The sequence below is a fragment of the Asparagus officinalis genome, chromosome 10 (genome assembly GCF_001876935.1).
Source record: "Asparagus officinalis chromosome 10, Aspof.V1, whole genome shotgun sequence".
Lineage (NCBI taxonomy): Eukaryota > Viridiplantae > Streptophyta > Magnoliopsida > Asparagales > Asparagaceae > Asparagus > Asparagus officinalis.
The window spans coordinates 1926742-1950101 of NC_033803.1; the positions used below are offsets into that span (position 1 = coordinate 1926742).

Consider the following 23360-nt stretch of genomic DNA (forward strand, 5'->3'; position numbering starts at 1 on the left):
CTTGTTGGTAAGTTGAAACAATTAAAATGTCTTAAAGCAGGTTTGCCTAATTAAAAATACCTTCTTGACAAATGGGTTAGAATTAAAATATCAATATAGGTATTTAGTCATTTATGATTCATGGAATATGGATTCCATCAGAACCATCCATACAAGAGTCTAGTGATTTATTTGCTTAACTTTCTGCTTAACCCCGCGGGGGGTTTGACCTTCTCCTCTTTTATTTTTTTTTAATGATGGAATATTCAGACCATCTTTAGGTTGATAATATCGCATATTATATGGAAAATCTTTCTGATCCTTCCACCATATCCCACTTTTGCTCAAACCAAATATTTCGAAAAGAACGTTACCCGGTACAAAAAGGAGATTCATTCTCTAGAGAGATTACAAAAAGGAGATTCATTCTCTAGAGAGATTTCGTTGCGTCCGTCGTCGCTAAAAAAGTTGCATGATGCCGGTCCGGTCCTGCCCGGATCAACGAGAACCCGATTCTTATCGCCGCTACGCTGACACGAGCGCATCTGTTCCTGTGGCTCAAAGTAAACTTTGCAGATTCACCTTAATTTGTGGATGCTCCCTGTGTAATAAATCATGTCCGATGAGAGGACCCATCCTATCACAACACCCCACCAAAGGAAGTGATCCGAACCGTTAGACATGGGATTGGCGGCCGGGTGGGGTGGGGGTTGGGGGGGTGGATTTTCATCATTTCACTGCCCTCTGATTGGATATATATAATTTTCAAAAAAATTAAAAGTTTGGATTGTTTCAAATATTAAGAGTATGGATAAACATTTAGTGTTTCAAAACATAAAGAAAATAGCTTTGATATAGGATGATGGCCAGCTCATTATGCAATAAGAGGTGGACACCTCACATGCCCCCCCTGTTGGTCCCATATTTTGGGTTCTGAGAAATTTTTCGAAAGAAAAATTAGATGTGCACGTGAACCTAGCAATGAAGATGGAGGAAAAAAAATTAGTTTTAACAAAAAAAGTTTAAAAAAAAGACACCACGATAAAAAGTTTAACGTCTTAGGAATAGTATAGTCATTTTAAATCATTTATTCGTTTAGATTTTAATAACATTAGCTTAGAGGGTTAAGTGTAAAAAAAAAATTTAAGGACGGATAAATCATGTTTTGAAAGTTGATGGGGACCATCTACAAGGAGTATGCAATTAAAGGGACTTTATAAAGGTAAATTTTGTTGGACGGGGTGTTGTGAGATGACCCAATTAACCCTGATAAGAATGTTGCTACAAAGACTCCAAAATAGGGGACCCTGAGTGGGACATGTGAGGTGTCGCATTCCTGTCCCGTGATGAACAGTGCATCACGGGATAGGGAGGCGACACCTCACCTGTCCCACTTAGAGTCCCCTATTTTGGGGTTTCTAAGACATTTTTTCCCGAAATATTTCTTAAGGACCCAAAATATGGGACCAATAGTGTGGTCAAGTGAGGTGTCCCCCTCCTATTGGATAACGAGTTAGCCATCATTGACCAACTTATTAACCAATAGAAGTGGGACACCTCATTTGTCCTTCTTATTGGTTCCATATTTTGTGTCCCTGTAGCAAAGTTTTTTTCCTTCTAATAAATAATAGGCGATACCGGATTATTTTTTATTTTTTTATTTGATGGGCTCCTTTATTTGGCAAGATCCGCCGCCCATTATCCTTAAAGGACGAGATAAACCGCAATGCGTTTTGCCAAAAGTTATGGAAGAGAGAACATAGAGTTCCTATGACATTAATTTATTACCAAACTAAAGGCTAAAGAGGTAGGCTCGGAGAGTCCTCAAACTTTACGGCTCTCTCAGAACTTAAACCTTTGAAACTTGTTCTTTAATTTGGGTCCACATATTTAATTCCAGTAACGAATTCATTTGAATTTTTGAAACTTAAAATAAAGTCATCACTTGAATTTATATATGTGGAGCCAAATGAAGCAGGTTCCAAAGGCACAAGTTCATTTGAACTTGAAAGCTAAGTTTATCATCATGGACTAAAATAAACAATAATTTACAAATTCAACCCTGGAATTGAGATATTTGCTGATATGGTCTCCAGATTATTACATCGAGTTTTTTTTTTAAAAACTTGCTAATTGTTTAGTTGGTGCGGTAAGTGCTATCTTGAGACTAGTATTAACAAAAAAGTTTAAAAATCAATGTACCTATTCATGTTTTCCCCCTCGTAAGCAGTAGATGGGCTCTCTACGCAGATATTTGCTAATTTACTCTCCAATTTTATGATGTTGAGTTAAATTTTGCTTACTAGTCAGCTCATTAAAAACTATCTTGGGCTAGCTATATAATAGATTTTGTGCTCTAAGTACACCAACTATATAATAGAATGATTCTGATTTTTCCTAGTATTAAGAAGTAGTGGAGAAATCATTACTGACAACCGTCGATTTTATTTAGCGACTGGTCGTGATTTGTTCTTCAATATAAATCCATAAAGCATACAATTTCACTTGAGGTATGATGAATGTTAGATTTAGAATAAAGTATAACTGCATACTAAATAAATCAATAAATATGATTAAAGTACTGGTCTCTCTATACTATTTTTTTGATAGTGGAAAAGATCAAAATGCATAGTACACATAGACAGCGAGCAAGATCATGGGCTCATCTGTAATAAGAAGTTCGACAAGTACTAAAACATAAAGTCACACAATTCAGAGAGCACGTTGTAAATTTGAAAATGTCAGAATCACACACGTACGAACGCTAACGGCTTCCGGCCTCACACGTCGGAGCACCATGACACGTGTCAGATTCTCACTGGATCTTCACCCCGCTAGCTAGCGCACCGAACGTCCCGCTAAGTTGGCGCGCACGTGGGGCCGACAACGAAGGCGATCCAACGCGAAACGACCCCGGAACCCAAATCCCAATTAAATCCGCTTCAATTTCGAAACCAGTATAAAATCAGGAGGAAAACGCAAAATTAAATTCGTGGATCCCTCCGCCGGCGAGAAATTGAAAACGAAAGATTGAAAATTGAAAATTATCAAGAGATGAAGAACGCCGGCGTGATCGCTGCCTCCGTCGCCGCCTTTTTCTCGGTGGCGATCAGTTCCAAGTCCGATCTCTACGTAAAGCTCCCTTCCAATTCTAAAGAGGTAAATTTTTACTGCGTCCTCCGCAGGGTTTTCTAAATTTGGTTAGAATTTTGGAGTTTAAAGATCGGTTTTTTTTTAAAATGGAAATTAGGGTTCGGGATCGAGGAGGGGAGTTGAAAGCGAGAAATTTGCTCCCAAATTTGATGGGTTGAGATTCATCGAGACGCTGGTGACGGCGCACAGATGAGGATGACGGACGTCGGAATTCGCCGTTAAGTTTGACTTTTCTTCATTTTCGAGGGAGAATCGGGTTGGCGTTATGTTGGATTTTTATTTTTAATTTTCCTTCTTTTTTGAAAATCAAAAAAGGAAATTGAGAGATGGTGATTCGCGGTGGTGAGAGGCACTGTAAGTTTTGTTAGGTTCGAACTGTCAAGTACGTGAGTTGAGTAATTTGAATATTTCGGATGTTTTCTCTATGTATACAGAAAAAAAAAATAAACAAATAATAAAAGGAAAAAAAAAATTAATATATTCTTCTCTGCTCAGGGGCTGTTTGGCTGGTTTATTTGAAATAAAGAAAAAGAAAATTGGGGATGAAAACAACTAAGAATGAGTTTTTACTCATTTCCTTACAAAAATTTAGAAAATGGACTTCTAGAAAATGGACTTTCTTAAGTATGAGTCACGTCAGCTAATAAAAACGTGTAACATAATCTTTTCATTTCGTTTCAACGTGTAAAGCAAATAAAAGAAATGTAACTATTATGAGAAATATATTTTTTGTAATTCATTTCCTTGAATTTTTGGCCAATCAAATAACCTCTTAATTCTTTGGACTTTTTATGTTGTTAGAAGTTATGAATCTTGTAGTATACGAGGAACTAGTGTGTTCCCCTTGGCTGTTGTGCTCATGACTGTAGTTTTTTTTGGGGGGTATAAACTATGTTGGTGGGCGGCGGAGCCGAAAAAAAATTCTTGAGGGGTTGGATCACAAATATTTACCTAAAAATAAAAGTAAAATAAAAAATTATGAAATTATAGTATCTGATGAAAATGCAGGAGGTTAGCATTTTGGTCTCTTTGAGTTTGGGATTGCAAAAATTGGATCCATAGATAAAATAGAGAACTTTGAGTAACGAGTTTTTGGATTTTTAGTGCTGTTTGGGCGTTTGGACTTTTACTGATTATATGCCCATGTGATTAGAAATTCTAAATGAGCTATTATTTTTATTTTATTTTATTTTTTGATTCAAAAAGAAAAAAAAAAGGTAGCTCATTTAGAATTCCTTGTCAAATGAGCTACTAAATTCAAAGGTGTTAAACGCAAATGATCTATTGGTTTCTTTAGTGGGATGGAGTGCGTATTGTTTCAATGTTGGGGGGCGAATTGTAAATTTAGAAGGGGTTTGAACGATTATATATACTCAAACGTGTAGGGCCTACACGCGAATGCGCCGCCCCCTACAGCATCACGTTGATCCGCCTCTGACTTTGTCGTGGTTGATGTTTAGACACGTCATATTTAAAGCCCTTCTCTTTGGCATCCCCTCTCATAAATATTTCATATTTTAATACATGAATAGTTCACCTTGCCTATATATTTACCTTTTGAAGAAATTTTCTAAACAAACCCTTTCATAAATTTTTTTCTAAAAATAGATCCCTTGAGTTTTTTTTACAAAAAATCGACCCATTTTGTCTTAATCCGGTTTCTAAATAGTCAGGGTTGCCAACCTCGACTATTTAGTGCATAAAATGTTAGGGTTTAGGGTTATAATTGGGGGTTTATAAATTTCTAAATAGTCGGGGTTGTCAACCCCGACTATTTAGGAACCAGATTAAGATAAAATGGATCTATTTTTATAAATAAAACTCAAAGAGGTCTATTTTTAGAAAATAAAATATGAATGAGTTTATTTAGAAAAATTTTTCTTTACCTTTTCTACCAAGTGGTATAAAAGTTTTTCATGGTTTGTCTATTCAGACCACCACAATAAATTCAGCTCATGCATGATGGATGATGCTCGAGATTCGCGTAACAGTGACTAAGTTCATGCATAACAGTGACTAAGTTATGCTTAATCCCCATGAAAGATCCTATAGATGTTGATACGTTATCGCTACATGACGACAGTTCGGTGAAATATTAGAATGAGTAATCTATTTAAAAATCAAGGTTGAAATCAAATACCCAATAGTGTAGTCTTATGGATTAACTTGGTATATCCATGTCCTAATTTCAACAATCAGTTATGATTGTTTACCTAAAACCGTTAAAAAAAATAATGCTACATCAATCCACCGCGGCTGATCCAGAAGGTTAAGAGGTTTCAACCTGGCTCCCACAATTCTAGGCTGAATTCCGGACCAAGGTATTAAAAAAAATACAATAAATCTATCAAAAGTGCTACTGCCAACTAGGCCACAATGTCAACCCCAGTTGTATGTCCAAATACAATAATCCATTACATACAAACAGACAAATAATCTGAGGGGAAAAAAAAGAAAGAAAAAGAAAAAGAAAAAGAAAAAGAAAAAGAAAACGGCGCAACTCATGCGCACATGCTTATCCTGATATAGGCCTAGACTTGCCAGCCAACGAATATTCAGCATCTTAATAGTTGCGAATAAACAATCCAATAACACACACATCAGGTGGTGGGCCAACGAGGATGAGGCCCATTAACGCGCTCTCCTTCCCCAATTGATGCCTATCAGTTGTCGACAGTCCACATAAGCATAGATTAATAAAGTTAATTGTGTTAATTGTCAATAAACTCCCTGTATTATAACTGTTTTAAACTTCCTACCCCCTATTTTTATAGATATACTGTAAAAATACTCGGAGGAGCTACTAAGAAGCCCATAAAAGAAACATTTGCGCGTTTTAGAACAAAAGTTGCTCATCAAATTAACTCGAAGCACTAACGATTACTTGAGATTCCTAATATTTTTAGCCCATTAAGCCCTTATAGATTATTTTTCCAACCTGTTTGGTCCCCATGGTGGTTATCCGCCAGAAATATTCCCACTTTACCCTCAAAAGAATAGTATATTTTCGGCTATGGTTAGGGCGGAGGACCACTAAGCGAAGTCACCTTGACAAGGAGAGGATTTTTCATCTTGACAATGATATGACACAATACCCACCATGAAAAATTCAGTATTTTATCGAGGAATGTGAAATACTTTGGACAAGATAGACCCTAATTTTGCCTAACGTTGGTCTTGTAGAAGGACCCGTAAGTGGCTTCGGTTTCTTGACTTCTTCAGTTTCCAGCATACTCAGTAATTTATCTAGTAGTCCGAAATACTTCTGGTACTGCGACGTCGCTGACCAATGTCAAAATCTAGAACTGATGTGGACAAATCTAACCCCTACATCACTCCTCAAAAATAAAACCTCTATTTTGGAGTAAGTGAAAATTGATTGAGGCTTTATTTTTTAGGCATGATGTAGGAGCCAAATCTCTCCACATCACTACCAAGTTCAATGTAGAAACTTGGTACCAATGTTGTCCAATTTCTCTCTATATATGTATACTTAAGTGGATAGGAACACTTGTCCACCAAACTTTTTATCTTTTCATTATATTTTGAAATTTATGCTACACATCAATATTATCTTTATCTTTAAGATTTGTGTCTTCATTTATATCCCATGTTAACAAAAATCTCAATGCTCGTAAAAAAAGCCCACTTAAGTTTAAAGGAGTTTTACTTCACACAATCGTCACACAACGCTGCGACCGCCCACTTCTCATCCTTCCTAATCAAACACTTTACCAACAACTTCTTATTGAAAGAAAATACTAGCATCAGCATTACCAAAACCACCAGCGCAGATGAGAAAATTAGTAATAACGGCAAGACAATAGAACCTTATATTCACTTTGACTTGAGACAACCAAAAAATGGGCGCCTTGAATAATAATTTCTAATCTACATACAAAAATTTCTAGTATAAGACTAACGCCTCGGTATATAAACGCTTCACAGTGTTTCGGTATTGAAGACACCCAAGTATGCCAATGAATGAAGCGTTACGGTATTGAAGACACCCAAGTATGCCAATGAATGAAACACCTCCAAATTCAGTCACCACAAAACTGCGGCGGCCTGTCCAATGTAGTAGCAAAATTCACCATCCCTCAATTGTATAGCAAAAAGAATAGAACGGGAACGCTGCCGTCAGAAAAACGAGCACGAGCGATGAAAATGTGCAAAACTTTGGGGTTCTGTTTCATGTCAAGGAGTTAGCGCTAGAAGACGGCTCCTCCCCGTTGCCCATTTCTGTATTATTAGACTTTTCCGTATCAACCTGGACTCTCCTGTAAAAAAGAACATATGCCGCTGTTGTCTGGATTGAATCTTCACTTGCCGGAGAAACAAAGCTATCATCAAAATGAAACCAGCTGTCCTCTTCTATCAACTACATAGTAAAACAAAAGAAGAAAGCAGAAGATTAGTTCGAATACTCAAATAACTACAAACTATTCTATTACAGAAGCATTTGCATGCTTAGAACAATATTTGCTCATCTCTGAACTCCAACCACAGAGCTCAAAGTCAGATCAGCCCCTAACAGTTACAAGGCATTTGCGCGAAGCCCTTAACCCAGCATTATAACCCATTAAACCCTTAGGCACCGTTTGGCCACGGGTAACAAATCCCCATGTGGATTTTTTTAAAGATTTCAGTTAGTGGTGGGGCACGTATGATGCAAAAGATGGAATTATGTGATCCATACCTATTTGGTGATGGGGTCCATGCTATAGCCCATGAAGCAAAATAGATATTGACCTTTTCCAAAGAGTTCCGTCTTATAAATATAATAACTTATGATGCTATAGCATGAAGTCCAGATTGCGATTCCAAAACAACATACTTAATTAAATAAAATTTAATTTGGTACATCACATATTAATGTGTAATGAGCAAATGTCGAATGTACGTCTACACTTACATTATGAATTTTTACTATTATCTATATTTTAGCAGAATATAGTATTTTGAGCAAATGGTTACTTTTGTTCTTGAATAGTAAATTTTTCTTGAGATTAATGTAAGGCATTTTAAAGTTCTGTTAGAACGTTGCCCTTTTAACATAGTTCAAGTTGAAATGCTAATTTATAATTTCTTAATTTAAATTGATTTCTTTAGCCTTCTCCACATGATTTATTTAAATAATATAGAAATTAGGATAACAAATTGATAGCTCAATTGCATGCAAATTCGAGTTGAATTGGTCTTAATTGAATAGTTGTTAATGAATGTGTTAAATTTCAATAAGATTAAAGCTGGTATTTTAGAAAAAAATTACCGGGATTAACCTCCTTAACCCTTCTTCATTTGCCAAATACAAATAAGGTAACCCTTTATCACAACTATCTAATCCAAACAGGATTGAACTATTTTTAACCCCTTACGACAGTTTAACTAAGTTAACACTTCTCATTAACCCTACCCTCTTAACCCTTTGCCAAACGACACCTTATAGTTATTATTTCGAGTCTATTTGGTCTCCATGGTTAGGACAATATTCGCTCATCTATGAACCCCAACCACAGAGCTCAAAGTCAGATCAGGCCCAATATTTACTTGAAATTTGTAAGAAGACCTTAACCCCGTATTATAACCCATTAAACTAACCCTTCTCCTTAACCCTACCCTCTTAACCCTTTGCCAAACGACGCCTTATAGTTATTATTTCGAGTCTATTTGGTCTCCATGGTTAGGACAATATTCGCTCATCTATGAACCCCAACCACAGAGCTCAAAGTCATAGCAGGCCCAGTATTTACTTGAAATTTGTAAAAGGACCTTAACCCCGTATTATAACCCATTAAACCCTTAATAGTTAGTATTTCGAGTCTATTTGGTCTCCATGGTGGTTTCCCTCTAGAAATATTCCAACTTTACCTTCAACAGAATAATGTTTTTAGCTATGATTAGAGCGGGCGGAGTACTACTATGGGGACTTAAAGACACTGAAAATAATACCTTAAAAACTTAATGGGTTAAATATTAGGCCAAGGGCTTCTTAGACTTATCAGATAAACGTTAGGGGCCGACTGACTTGCCCCCAAAAACAAGGGAATAGAAGAACCTCTATACTAGTCTATATAATATAGTATAGAGAGGAAAAAGAGGGACACTTATCATATATTCCAAATCTTATTGGACATATCGATATCTAATTGCCTATCATTGTAGTCAATAGAGGGCTCCCCATTGGAATTTTTTTTTTAAACACCAGATACAAGTAGTGATGCAAGTTAGCATTACCTTTGCATATGCAGAGTAGTGCCCCCCACCCAATCCTCCATAGTGGTTGCTTACAGCATAAAGCTCATACACATGTGTTTGCCTTGCAGCATCAGAATTGTGCTTTACATACTGGCTTAAATCAAGATCGTGAACAGGAAAGTTCACAAAGGTGTCAAGCTTGTTTTTCATGTATCTGCTATAGGAAAACCGCTTCAAGTGAACAACTAAGATCTCGGGCAATCTCCACAAGTCTAGTTTCTTAGTTGCTTGTCTATGCTCCTTGCAGCCAGGACAATACCTAAAAGAACATCAACAAAAGGCATTAATACACATCATTTATAAGGATATGTTTTTAAATAAAAAAATAGGGTTAATTGCTGACTGCTGCCCTATACTATCACCCAGCGGCTGATAAACCCCTGGAATTGTATTGTCACGGATAGACTCACTTTAGTTCACCAATTTGAGATAGACCTCCCCGAGTGATTTTTTTAATTACTCTTCCACCCTCAGGTCTATTTGTCACAAAAAAAAAAAAAAATCTCTCTCTAAGGTAAAAAAGTAAAAAAAAATCATTTAGGGTCTATCTGAAACAATTGAACTTCAGGAGGCCTAGCTGCACTTCGATGATAGAACAGGGGTTCTATCCGCAATTAACCCATTAAAATATGAGATGAACTTTAACATCTGCTACACACAAGGCAAAGAGATCACTAACCACATATCATCGGGCCCTAAAGGTTCCTCTTTCAGAAATGCATCCAAGCATGAGAACAAAGTGATAGCCTCCTCCCGCGTTTTCTTCACCATTGAACCAAATGGTCTGAAAACTTCTGGCAGATCCTCAAGGAAACTAAAGTCATACAGTTCCAGATTTTTATCTGACCATTCGAGCAGTACCCTTATGCAAGACCCTGGAGGTATATTAGAATCATTGTCAATTGGAACCCTGTTGTAGCCCCTCTCATTAGTGAAAGCAATCTGGAGTGATGGGCACGCATCATCTTCCATTTCAATTTCCATGAAGGAATCAGAGAACTCTGTATCACTTGTACAAGGATTGCTATCATCACCTGGAACAACACCATCTAAACTCGATAAATAGCCATTTTCCTTGCTAACTTTTGTGTGCTTCATGGGAGTTTTTCCTCGCAATAGAGGTGAAAGCAGCGTACATACTGCAGTATGAATATCTGCTCCAGTTTTAGCTTCCTTTGAGAGGCAAGTCACAAGAGGGGTTCCAAGACAACTTGGAGAGAACAAATTATATTGAGGCTCCTGAGGCCTGAAAAAGTCTCTGTTAGTCTAAACATGAAACTGAATAATCACACAAATAAAATCAAAATCCTTTACAAATATTATATATATGTATGTATATACATATATGTATACAGGTAAAATATTCACAATTCCCTATGGCATGCTTTTGCATGTGAAACTAGAACTCTATTTCACAATATGACAAAATCGTAAACCAGGCATAAGAAAGTCATATATCAAACAACATAGAGTATGCACCAGCATGCAACAACAATTTATATTGTTATAAGGCAATTAAAAATAATAATACTCTAACTTATGCATAGCCTTATAACCATGTTAAGAACTGAGCACTTGTTAATAGAATCTTAAAATTAAATTTCCTTAATCCCAGACTGGTTACCTCTCTATTCTCTGATGCATTATCTCCAGCCTCACGAAGTCCTTATAGTTTGCTGGAAGTTTATAAGCTACCAGGCACTCTTCATTCTTAATACCGGATAGTGAGTCGAAAAAATCTAAGTAGCGATAAATCCGATTTTTATAAACCTGCAGAATAACAGATTTCTTATATGAAAATGGTCTTCTAGCAGAGACAATTAATAAAGAAATGAAAGAATAAGAATTTTACTTCTGCTAACAATAAATCTTCTGAACTCGTCAAGCTACATGCAACATTTAAAGCTCGACTGAGATCTCTGCAGGTACCATTTTTTGGCACAGTTACAGTGAAAGGCATCGGAAGGGCACTCCCAACCCCACTGAATACGGTTACAGTCATGGTCCTTGTAGTTGTCGAAGGAAGTGGCAATGACAAATACATAAAGGGATCAAAGGTAACAGAAACTTTGCTGCAAACAGGACAGACTAGCGTTGACTTGTACTGACCCTGTATGAAATCCGCCAGCATTACTGTCAGTTATCTATAACATTTTCTACTCCATATTTATACAATGACAAGACAGATTGGTAATGGCAACATAAACTACTACTATCAATCAACCGCATTCAAAATGATAAGACTTGGAAAAAATTCTTTGGTAAATTTGTATTTCTGTTCTATTCATCTTGTTGGAAATGAGAAACCGTTTATTACATGCTCAATATAGACCTGTGTTCCATTACATCTTAATGTCAATCATCATGGGCTTGTGGGTACATATATTCTTTGATAAAATTCTATAGCCCTAAACCCATTAAAATCCACCATTAAATGGAAATTAACCTTCAGTTTAATAATTCCATAGCCCAAGGCTTGTGGGTCTTTACAAAGGCCCAAACCCATTATTAAATTTGAGAAAACGAGATTGGGTCAATGGGTTTAATCTAAATCTGCTCAAACCCAATAAGCTAATTAACCACAATTGAAATCACAGTGGTCTCTGCTGAGTCTGCTCGGCAATCAGCAACACATGTTGTTTTCTGAGACTTTTTTCCAATTCAATTAATCAACTCAAATTTTAAGCAAATCTCTTTCAAATTTTCCCCAAATCGGAGAGAATAAGTTCCTATTGAGTTTTGGGGTTTTTTTGATCAATTCTAGAGACAACTAACTCGCTGTGTATTATATAAACCATAAAGTTATAATTTTTTTCTCCTTTTCATTCCCATGATTGCTGTCTTTTTTTACTTTATTTATTTAACTATTTGGATTGATTTGTTTTGTAAACCCTAGATGTAAATAGCTTATTTTATTTTTGTTAAAGAGTGGCATGCACAATTTTAGGATTGACTATCAACCTTTTACTTTAGTTTATCTTTTTCGTCAATGCAAATTCTATCTACACAGTTTTTAATGGTAGTTCTTATAACATCTTTCTTATATCACCACATTTATATATCTTTGGTCCCTCCAAAGCTGGAATCCTGGCTATGCCACCGTCAATCATTAACTTTAACAAAAAAAAGTCCTATTAGATAAAGTACACAACAAGAGAATCCAAATCTATGAACTTAATAACTGAAACCGCACCAGAGTATATTAACTGCTAGACAATCTTTCAAAGTAGGAATGAACCGATGCTCAAAATAAGTCAACGTATTGGAAAAAACAATAAGCCAACTTTTTGTTAGTCATGAAAACAGATGAAGAGGAAAGAAAAACAGAACATGCAATAATATAGTTGGACAAAAAAAAAGTACTAACTCACTTGACAAACATCTACAATTATAGAGTCATTACGAGCTTTGTGATTGTTCCAGCATTCATCTGCGAACTCCTCATCCGAACGACCATTTGCATCTTTAGCTTCAATGTAAGGCTTGTTTATTACACGGTTCAAGTCTTCATGAAGCCCATCCAATAAAAATGCAAGGAGTTCCTTAACGGGGGGGAAAAAGCAAAGGAGATATTACACAATAAACAACTACAGAATTCAACAAGTATCAATTACTAGTTGATTCCTCTGCATTCAAACTAAAGCTAGATAGCCATAAGAAGGCATCTCTTTCTATATTACTATGATAAATTAATCAGTATCCAAAAAATTCGTAAAGCACTGGAATGCACAGTTCATATAGCTTTCTGATGCACATGAGTAATATTACAAGTATCAAATACTCTTAGCTCAAAAAGAAAATGGAACTGAAAACTAGTATAGGAACTTGAAGTAAGTCTGATACTGAGATGTTTAAAATCAATGTGATAGTATAGCAAGTAATATTTTATGGAAAAGAACATTAATGTTTCAAGATAAATGTGATTTGACGAAGCAAAAAATACAATAAGATTACCCAAATAAAGCAATTCCTTTGCACCCAAACTCACCATTTACTTTCATAAACTAGCTGTTGCAAACATTTTGGCGCATGTTTTTGGTAATTGTACAAACATATATTATATAAAATGAGAAAAAAACCTCAGATAAATGAAACAGAGCAACTGATCCAGTATTATAGCCACCAACAACTTTAGTCAAGTACTCAAATCCAATTATCCAATGCAGCAGCATTAGTGCGATTCCACGCAACTTACAAGTTACAATGACATGCCATCATAATCTGAAAAACTAAAGTTGGCCCAGTGCACGAGCACGAGGCTCCCACCACTGTGGACTTTGGGGTGGGTTAGATGTATGCAGCTCTATCCCCGCTTTGCGGAGAGGCTGTTTCCAAGATTCGACCCTGAGACCTCCAGGTCACAATGCAGCAAGCAACCTTTACTGTTGCGCCAAGGCTCACCCTCTAAAAAACTAATATTCTAACCCGTAATAAAAATACCAATTCTAAAGTTGCATAATGCTGATAAATAGCTATATTATCTAGTAACTTGGACCATAATGGCACCGGCTATCTTTTTGCCTTTAAAGGAACATCATGAAATGAACAGAGATAAAATACGGTCTGTCCTTTCCGAGTTTCTTTTCTTCACCACTGACAACAAGATCAGATCTAAAACATTACTGAATTTGAACATGACATTCATCTAGAAATATGAATGGGAAGAAGGGCTAGATAAAACAAAAAGCAAATTAGGATGACAGATATACTAACTTGTGAATCATGTTGATTATACCCACTGAACTGTGGAGCAAACCGAGCAAGTTTAGCTTTAAATGAACGAGGTGCAATTGCTGTAGCTCCAGAAGACCACAAATTCCTTAATAGATCTCCAAAAGCAGTTGCAAGCTCGCCCTGTAAAGAAATGGCCCAAGGATCCACTAAAAAGTTATAAAGTCTTCAGAAAAAAATAGAGGAAAAGAGGAAAATTACTCATACCTGCATGCCCAAAGGATTATCCTTGTTTATCTCCAGGGTGTAATCTTGTAAAAAGAAACGAACCAGATCGGGAGTATGCACTAAACACTGTAGAGCACTGTTCATAAAACAAGTGTTTCCTAGGTTTTGCAATCCTCTCAGTCCCCGACTACTTCCTTTACTCCCATTGCTAATGGAATCATTATCATCATCCATATCCCTGAGTACTGAACTGAAGCTATTTCCCTGCAGGAAATGGCTGCCAAACGTATTTGAATAACCATTGGAGAATGTGGGCCCTCCAGCAATGGTGACTGGCGACCTAGGAGGCTCTATTGGAACCAAAGCCAATTCATTTCCTGTTGAATCCACGCCAGAATTAGAAGGAAAAAAAGCGTCATCTTTTACCTCCAAAAGTATCTGCAAGCAAACATAGTTGGGATTAATAATCTAAGCTGCCAGCTCATATCCATCAAACTCTATACACACAGTTATGTACATACATACACATATATACAAGTCATTTTCCCTAATTCCTACCTTCCATAGTTGCATGGAACCCGGTTTGTTCAGGTTCACCAGACGGGAACGGGAGCGTGATATGCCAGTCATTAGGAATTGGGTACAAGAGGTTAGGCTTATATGGTACGCTAGGGAATGTGGTACATTTTAGGTTCGGTTCTTAAATGTAGGAGTGAACGGTTTCGCAAGAGTCAAATTTAAGAAATATATGCTAGATGATATTTGTAAAGGTAAAAGAACATTGAGAATTATGTTGCAATTAGGATATGAATACTTTTTTTTGCTTAGTTTCTCATGTTTCTTTGTTGCTTATTCTATTGAATAGTTATTTTTTTCAAAATTTTAAATTGTTTGAATTCTAAATTGGGTCACTCGAGTTAGTAAATAGGATCATGTTCCACTGCAAATCCGAAACAATTGAACCCGGGTCGCAGTTCACTAGTGTCCCATGTTCCTGACATCACCTTCTATAAATTTGCTATCATATGTCCATACCCATAACCATAGTCATACCAGCGCAGTGCAGTCATACCCATGCAGGGTTGATGTTTCACAAATTACGTACCTTATATTACCATCAACAATCCATATGCCCCATGTTCACTCCTAACTGAATCACTAGCATCTATCCACATTTCCAAAATACATCAATTATTGGAAGCTTTCTCCAACCTTATGTATTATGTACGACTACTCCAACCTTATGTATTATGTACGACTACATGTCACAGAACAGATAATACAGCATGTCAGAATCAGTTAGCTCTAAACCTGGCTTAGAGTTAGGGGTGTTAACGGAGCGGATACGGCTCGGATATGGCACTTACCATATCCATATCCGCTTACCCATCTCGGATACGGATACGGATATACGTCGGTAAGAAAAATTCATATCCATATCCGCCAAAATCGGATACGGTTACGGATATAGATGCAGATATATAAACGGATATGCATGCGGATACAAAAAGGATATGAGAAAACTAGATAGTATTCAGAAAAATATAGTCATGTGATACAAAAAGAGTTCGTTAATATGTTCATTATGATTGAAAAGCTAAGATTAGACATCTTGATCATCAAAATTAACCACAAATCCATAATCTAAGAATCGAAACTATCGTAAGAGTATTACCAATATGTATTCGGATTTTTTCGGATACGGATACGGATATTTCACTACAAAACCATATCCGCAACCATATCCTATCGGCTATCGGTAATAGATTTGAGTAACCATATTCGTATCCTAACGGATACGGTTACGGATATTTCCTCGGATACGGATACGGTTTGGCACCCCTACTTAGAGTGCAATGTGATACAAAGAATATGACTTGTCATCAAGCAGGCATTAATAGTCTTTAGGCAGAATACACTAGATACGAACATTTGGAAGAGAAATTATGTAGAATAAAGAATGCAACTGCTAAAGAAGTAGAAAACCAGTTAGAGGATCCCATGGCCAATAAGATCAAGTGAAACAAAGAACATCCAAGATATGACCAAAGTATGCTCTCAGCTACAGCTAAATAGAAATATTTTGTATCCATCATCCATGTGCATTTCTCAGTAATAGGAAGTTAAAGACATATTTTTATATCCACCATATGCATTCCCCAACAATTGGAAGAATCTAAAAGTTGTACATAACCTAAGGAGGTATGAAAGCAGCCCAAAAGTCAAAAGTATTAAGCATTAACAACAAATGCAGTGTTTTCTCACATCCTGGTCCATCATCAACTCAGCTTCCTCTAGAGTTTGGTCAAATTTCTGCAAGTTATCATGTTTCACCTTCTCATAGTAATCCCATATGTCAACCTACAAATAACATAGACGGTCAAAATATAAGCTGGAAGAGAACATGAATGAACAACCTATCATGCGTGGCAGAATCACAAAGCATACCTTTGCCTGCTCTAACGTAAGTAGTGTGCAAACCATGCTGTAAAGCTCCCCTACCAAGGCCTGAGAGAAAAGCACATTGGGAGTCAGTGCCTGCATGTGCTAACATCACTGTTCTCAAAACAGCCCGAAATAGCTTAGCAATACATCAATTGAGAAATCTAATTCAGAACCAGTGTCCCATGCCACAGATGAAATTCTACATGTTTAAATACATAGCAATAGGGGCTTCAACCTAGTGGAATATTCAAAAGGGTGGATTTGGATTTTATGTGCACCTGCTCGAAATGGAACCTGAACCCAAACCCACAATCATATTACAGTAAGTACCTTTCTGCTAATTGTTATAGTTCTTTCGGAGAGATCTCTTCCATCCACTAACTGCAGGCTCAGGGGGTAAACTTCCACCGCAAAACTTTTGCCATGTAAGCCAAGAGAAATTCGTTTTCTTGGTAATTCTGGCCCACCCTTGTACCTGTAAAAGTTGAAACAATGAGTAGCAATAAACATGAAGAAGCAGCAAAAGCAGAATATACAAGTCCACTCTAGATGCAACAAAGTATGAATATGGATTTCAGCTGCAAGAGTTGCACTACGAATATGACTTGCAAGAGTCACGCTAGCATATACACTAAGGTGTCTCATACATTAGACAACTGAAGATATTAAAATAGAAATAACAAAGAAGGATGCAGAATCTGATGTTGCAACTTCCCAAACAATGCCTAAAACATTAACCAGACACTAATACTAGAACAAGCCCACTCACTCACTAATAAGAAGTTCAGCACGTAATGGTGTTCACTGTTCATTACCTATACCACATGTGTAAAACCCTAAAGATCGAGAATAAATGTTCAAATAGGGAAAATAAAATTGAATCGATCTGTTATAATAGTTATAAAATTTTCAGTATAAAAAGACTTTGCAAAAGATAATTATCACAAGTTATAAAGAAAGGAAGTTGAGACATGTCTAGAAACATACCATTCGTGAAGTTTCTTCCAGACTTCCTGAGGAACCAAACAGTAGTCTTCTTCTTCTAGTAGGTTCCTCCGGAGAACAAGTCCATTATTTTCCTCATATGTCCCATTTGTAACAAGCTCGGAATTGTCAATCTTTCCAGGCTTGCAAGCAACATGTGGAGGAATCCCATTCAACTGCTCAGAGGTAATAGAATCGTCATTGCTGCTCTTTAACTGAACATATCTTTTCCAGCCCCTAAACCATCTGCAACATAGATATATTCTAGATTATGACTATGAAGCAATATTTTCCAGTCAAACTTTCAAAAGAGCAGAATCTGCAGAAATAGCTTCTCTTATAAGAGAAACCAAATCAACCTATTCTCATTTGAAATGCAATTGCATCATACAGATCAAATCGATAATAGAAGAGTGAGCCAAAATTTCACCCATAATTCTGGTTCAAACTTAACAATAAATGAGGTTGCATGGTTCAACAAAAGCCTAATATGACAAGGAAGACATATAAGGGAGACTAAAAAAACTAAAAGCTCAATAGTGATTTTGAGAAGTAAAAGGTCAATGGTAAATTGAGTTCCTCTTTGCAGCATTAGAACTCCAAATATAGGAAGGTCAAGGACCAAGCTCGACATCTTTGGGGAATAAGCAGCATCACCCCCCGCAAAGGCATATGAAAGGGTTCTAACAATATCATCTACAGAACTAAACTCTGAGATTTATAATGAAGGAAGCCGGTCAATATTTTTAGAATAGGTCCCCAAAAATTCAAAAACGAAACATAACTTTACTATTCAAACCTAGTTTCCAATTTCCAATAAAATAAATACATCACAAGGGTTTGTTCGAAAACATACCACCCTAAAGATGGAAAAATATTTCTATGCTTGAGCGAAAACAGCACGGAGGTCTGCACCAAGAATAACCTTCCAAATTTTTTCACAATATAAAACATATATATATATATATATATGTGCAAGGTATAAATGCAGTGCCAGAATCTAGGATTCGAAATCCATAAAACTATCTATACTTCCTCTAACAACATCCAGATTCTTGATAAATTAAAAAAAAATTCATACCCAAAAAAAAGTCAATTATTTCGTAGGGCTAGTCTCTTCAAACAAATTGGAGTAACTGAACTTTTTGCGTCGACACTGATAATATCCAATACTTTTCAATCATGACATTGCACCAGGATCCATATTATATCAAAAACAAAGAAACATTATACTTACAATTTCAAAAAAAAAGAAAAAATCAAAAGAAAAATAGATTACCGCGCCGAGATTAGACACCACACGTCGCCTTCCTTGGGACTAGCGTCGGCGACTCTCGTCAACTCCTCCACCGTCTCCCTCTCCTCCTCCGGGGTAAGCGGCAAGCAACTCTCCGACGGCATCAATCCCTGAGAATTGGGGATCGTCATCGCCTCAATTCGAAGAAATTGGGGTTGGAATTGAGAATCGAAGGCGGATTTGTGAGAGAAAGCGTGGAGAGATTCGAAACCCTAGATCGCAGGCAATGGATTTGGGAATCGGGAGAAATTGCCCCTTTGGCTTCCGACTTTTTCTCTCCTTTATAAACGATGGTTCTGGAAACTCGAAAGGGGGGAAGAAATTGGGGACTATGGGGGTGTATGCGCTTACGTGGAGGTCGTAGCCCCCGACCTCTTTTTTTTTTCTTTTTCTTTCTTTCTTTTTTTCTAACGTTTCTTGTTTCGTTTGCTCTTAGGATGAGTAGTCAAATTTGGAATTTGGGATTATGTTTTTCTTTTGTTTTTTATTCTTTAGAGGACTACTACTGGAGTTTGTAGCTATTTTTCGAATGTAGGTATTGCAATAGAACACTTGGTATTTATAAAATAAGAAGGTTTTGTACAACTATAAAAGGTACAATTTCGAAATATGGTGTATTCATGGAAATACCGTGTTTAAGGGCGTCTCCAATGGAGCGCCAAAACTCCATTTTGGAGTGTTTTGACGCTCCATTGGAGCGCCAAAACATCCCGCTAAAATAGCGGGATACTACAGTGTTGCGTCAGAAATGGCGTAACACTGTAGCATTGGCGTAATTAATTTTTTAAAAAAACTTTTTATGGAAGGTCTTATGAGAAGAAATACAGAAACAAACTTTTTATTATTATTTATATTTGTATTAATAATATATATTATTTTATATTAACTATTATAATGAAATTAGAGTATAAATTAATTATTAAAATAAAATTCAACAATGGAAAAATAATAGATAATTTAATCCAAACACTTAAAATTTTATAATACTAGAACCAAATGAAGAAATAAGAAAAACTACACTCTTTAGATAAAAAAAATACAACATAAACATTAGGACATAAAAAAAATTACACATAAATAAGGACATTAAAAATTACCACTAATTGCAATACTTCAAATATTTTAAATATATAAAAATGTTAAAAAATAAGGATAACAAAATGAATATTCTTTTTGGTGTAACATTTGGTGTAATGGGTTGGAGATAAAATAGTGATTTGATGTGAAAACTACACCAACTTGGTGTAAAAACTACACCATTTTGGATTTTTGGGTTGGAGATGTTCTAAATCCATCCTTTCGTGAGTAGTACAACTCTTATAGTCTCGTAATTAGACACGCTCTTCGACAATGAATGATGGCTGTTGCTCCAAATCAGCACGACACGTGTCATCGTTCGAGCCTCTGTTGACAAATCATCTCTGAACACGTAGGACATTGAGAAAACAATATCTTCAAATAATGTCGTCAAGAAAATCACATCAGCTCCCATTTGGAAATCTGGAAGCAGAAGAAACGGAGTTGATGGAGGGGGCAACTAGAAATTCTCCTCTTTGGCCATACACTGTTAGTTTTGGTTTTGGTTTATGAAAATCTTGCATTCGAAGAAAATACAGTTAACTTCGAAGAACAAACGCAAATGTGAATAACAATCTACCTTCATTCAGATATACAATAGATATATTACATGACCACTAAAACCAACGTGACAAAATTTCCCCCACGCCCAAAACTAACTTTCAACAGCGTATCCAGCCAGACACCCATCATTCAAGAACTGATGAGCTCCGAAAATATCGCCAAAAGAGATCAACCCAAACCACAAACAACAAGATTATTTTCTCAAATCTGAAATGTTGACGGCACGCCTGTTATTATCACAAGAAGTCAATACCAACAATAATAACAACAACAACAACAAATCACGTATCACTTTATATTTGGATCGGCTACTTAATCATATTCCTCCCTTTAAGGTCATCTTCTCCATTAAGTTGAATATTATCGTTTCCTTCTTAACTGCTTCCAGTCAAGTTCTTTTAGGTCTATCGTTACTCCTTTGTGCCGTCGTTAGCTATTAATCTTTATTTAATCTCCCGGTGGGTATTTTTAGCGGACCCCTTTGAATATGACCATGCTATTACGGTCGATTATTTCTCGTTCTATCCTTAATAAGAGCAACCTCCAACCTCCTAAGGATGCCCTCACTTCTCATTGCATCCTCAATAAGAGCAACATTCTCATTTCTGCTACTCATTTTCTGCACATCTTGGAACATACTGACCAACACAAAAAGTTACACCTTCGAAACACTTATTGTGAACCCACAGTACGTTGCTGCAGAACATCATGCTGCATACTTGTTCGCAAATAAACTGGCTCTCGTACTTAATCATCTGCCACAGAATCCAAACACGACGAAAGTTGTACTGAATCATGATCAACACACACCAAGCTCACCAGCGAGCTCCATGCAGAGACCTCCCGACGAAAGTTGTACTGAATCATGATCAACACACACCAAGCTCACCAGCGAGCTCCATGCAGAGACCTCCGGCACCTTCTCCTGGCTCGCCATCTCCTCTAACCACAACACAGCCTCATATCTCCTCCCAGCACAACAGAGTCCTCGAACAACTTCACTGTAAACCTCGCCCCCAGCCCAATACCTTCTCCTCGCCATCTTCTCCAAAACCTCAGAAGCCTCAACAAACTTCCTTTCGCCCAACAATCCATTCACCACAATCTCAAAACTTTCTTTTTTGGCAACACAACCTACTTGCCTCTCCATCCTCTTCAACATCTCGGCCGCCCTCATCGCCTTCCCTTCTTTGCAAAACCCTCCCACTTGCCTCTCCATCCTCTTCAACATCTCGGCCGCCCTCATCGCCTTCCCTTCTTTGCAAAACCCTCCCATTATCAGATCATAAACCCTAACGCTCGGAACGCAACCCCTCCCCTTCATCTCCGTCTCCAAAGCCCTAACCGCATCACCGACCCTCTTGTCATCGCACAAAGCCGCAATCTTCTTCTCGTACAAACCCACCGTCGGCCTAAACCCTCTATTGCACATTTCACCAAACACCTTATCCGCACTCTTAATCCTCCCCTCCTCGTAAAGATCCCCGATCACCGCCTCATAGCTCCTCACCCCGCCGGAGACCAATTTGCACAATTTTATAAACCCAAGGCATCTTTTCGCTGCATGTTGTAACTTGGAGCGTTTAAGGGGTACACAAGAGTGAAACAACAAGGTATATCAACACTATTTAGGATCAACCTGCATTAAGCTAGCACAAGTAAAGCTGCTGATGTGACTGTAGATTTGGCAGGTAAAAAAAAAAAAAAAAAAAAAGGTAAAAAAAAAAAAAAAAAAGAGATCCAAGTCCATTGAAATACAAGAAAATGACAACTGAAGCCCACATTCAAATTACATAAAACTCATTGGAGCATAGCATAACACTCATCCGTGCATAGCATAACTTTTGTTCACCGCATGGCTGCTGGAGTAAGAGAATGCAGCAGCAAATTCACCATTTTTTATCATCATCATCATCATCATCATCTGAGAGACGATATATATCCTGAGAAGCTGCCATACTGGCGCACTGTCATTTACTTCCTGCGTTCATTCATCTCTTTAGTCAAACAAACGAGTTGTAGATGCTGAAAATTAAAGTAGAGGGAAAAAAAGGAGAAAAAAGATAACTTACTTGTCAATGGTTTTGGTAATGGTGGGAAAATCCGCAAGCCTTCAGTAAGACGGAAAAGGATCCTGCTGCTTCAGACATAGAACTTTGTCTTGATCAGAAGTATAATATTTCAATTCAAATACCTGATGAAATGATAACTATTTTGTCGTTTTATTTGTGACGTTAGAATTAACTAACTAAAAAAATTGTGACATTAGAATCAACTTAAAGGTCTATGAGATGTACTTGTCCTCATTTGCTCCACTAAGTATATTGTTATCACCTCTCCGTTACACCCTAATTTTTGTCTTGTTGAGGATGAACTAGGGGGAACTCTTCACCCACAAAAAACAAATACAAACAGGATGAATGCCTCCCCTAACTTCCCTTCTTCCTTATTCACCTCAATCCAAACAGGGCTTATGTGTTTTTCTTCATAGCAAAGTGCATTTCATGTTTCTCTTACCACATTTGCTAATGCCTTCATGTTTAAGTTATACATCAATGTAGATTGAGAATTTCATCACCAATGCCACATGTGGCTCAAAAGTTCTCATTAATTTCATTTCTCTCATATAATCCTAAATTTACCTCATTAAAATTATATTCCCTAATTTCATCATCCATCCACCCTAAACGCCTCTTCCAATGTT

The 23360-nt window shown here is 36.9% G+C and overlaps 2 protein-coding genes across 3 annotated transcripts; both read right to left on the minus strand.

Moving 5' to 3' along the window:
- LOC109825284 (ubiquitin carboxyl-terminal hydrolase 9-like) lies at positions 6943 to 19318 on the minus strand. Its single transcript, XM_020392109.1, has 13 exons — positions 18998 to 19318; positions 17722 to 17964; positions 17065 to 17209; positions 16738 to 16797; positions 16555 to 16650; positions 14329 to 14727; positions 14104 to 14244; positions 12762 to 12932; positions 11243 to 11500; positions 11015 to 11160; positions 10070 to 10636; positions 9370 to 9649; positions 6943 to 7513 (listed from the first exon to the last, which is right to left on the minus strand). Exons 1-13 carry the CDS (start codon positions 19144 to 19146, stop codon positions 7325 to 7327), a joined length of 2844 nt encoding a protein of 947 aa, XP_020247698.1. The 5' UTR covers positions 19147 to 19318; the 3' UTR covers positions 6943 to 7324.
- On the minus strand, positions 20766 to 22312 carry LOC109825288 (pentatricopeptide repeat-containing protein At1g05600-like). 2 transcript variants are annotated; one of them, XM_020392113.1, is made up of 3 exons: positions 21868 to 22312; positions 21567 to 21798; positions 20766 to 21496 (listed from the first exon to the last, which is right to left on the minus strand). In XM_020392113.1, exons 1-3 carry the CDS (start codon positions 22086 to 22088, stop codon positions 21404 to 21406), a joined length of 546 nt encoding a protein of 181 aa, XP_020247702.1. In that variant the 5' UTR covers positions 22089 to 22312; the 3' UTR covers positions 20766 to 21403. The 2 variants fall into 2 exon arrangements, with proteins under 2 accessions (XP_020247702.1, XP_020247703.1); XM_020392114.1 differs by lacking the exon at positions 21868 to 22312 and having other exon boundaries at positions 21567 to 21855.

Excerpts from the sequence above, each read along its gene's own strand:
- LOC109825284 (XM_020392109.1), bottom strand. The coding sequence starts at position 19,146 with ATGACGATCCCCAATTCTCAGGGATTGATGCCGTCGGAGAGTTGCTTG. Across the intron at positions 16,798-17,064 it reads CTATAACAATTAGCAGAAAG|GCCTTGGTAGGGGAGCTTTA; the intron begins GTACTTACTGTA and ends CTTTTCTCTCAG. Across the intron at positions 10,637-11,014 it reads ATGCATCAGAGAATAGAGAG|GCCTCAGGAGCCTCAATATA; the intron begins GTAACCAGTCTG and ends AGACTTTTTCAG.
- LOC109825288 (XM_020392113.1), bottom strand. The coding sequence starts at position 22,088 with ATGTGCAATAGAGGGTTTAGGCCGACGGTGGGTTTGTACGAGAAGAAG. Across the intron at positions 21,799-21,867 it reads ATGTTGAAGAGGATGGAGAG|GCAAGTAGGTTGTGTTGCCA; the intron begins GCAAGTGGGAGG and ends GAGGATGGAGAG. Across the intron at positions 21,497-21,566 it reads GCCAGGAGAAGGTGCCGGAG|GTCTCTGCATGGAGCTCGCT; the intron begins GTCTCTGCATGG and ends TTTCGTCGGGAG.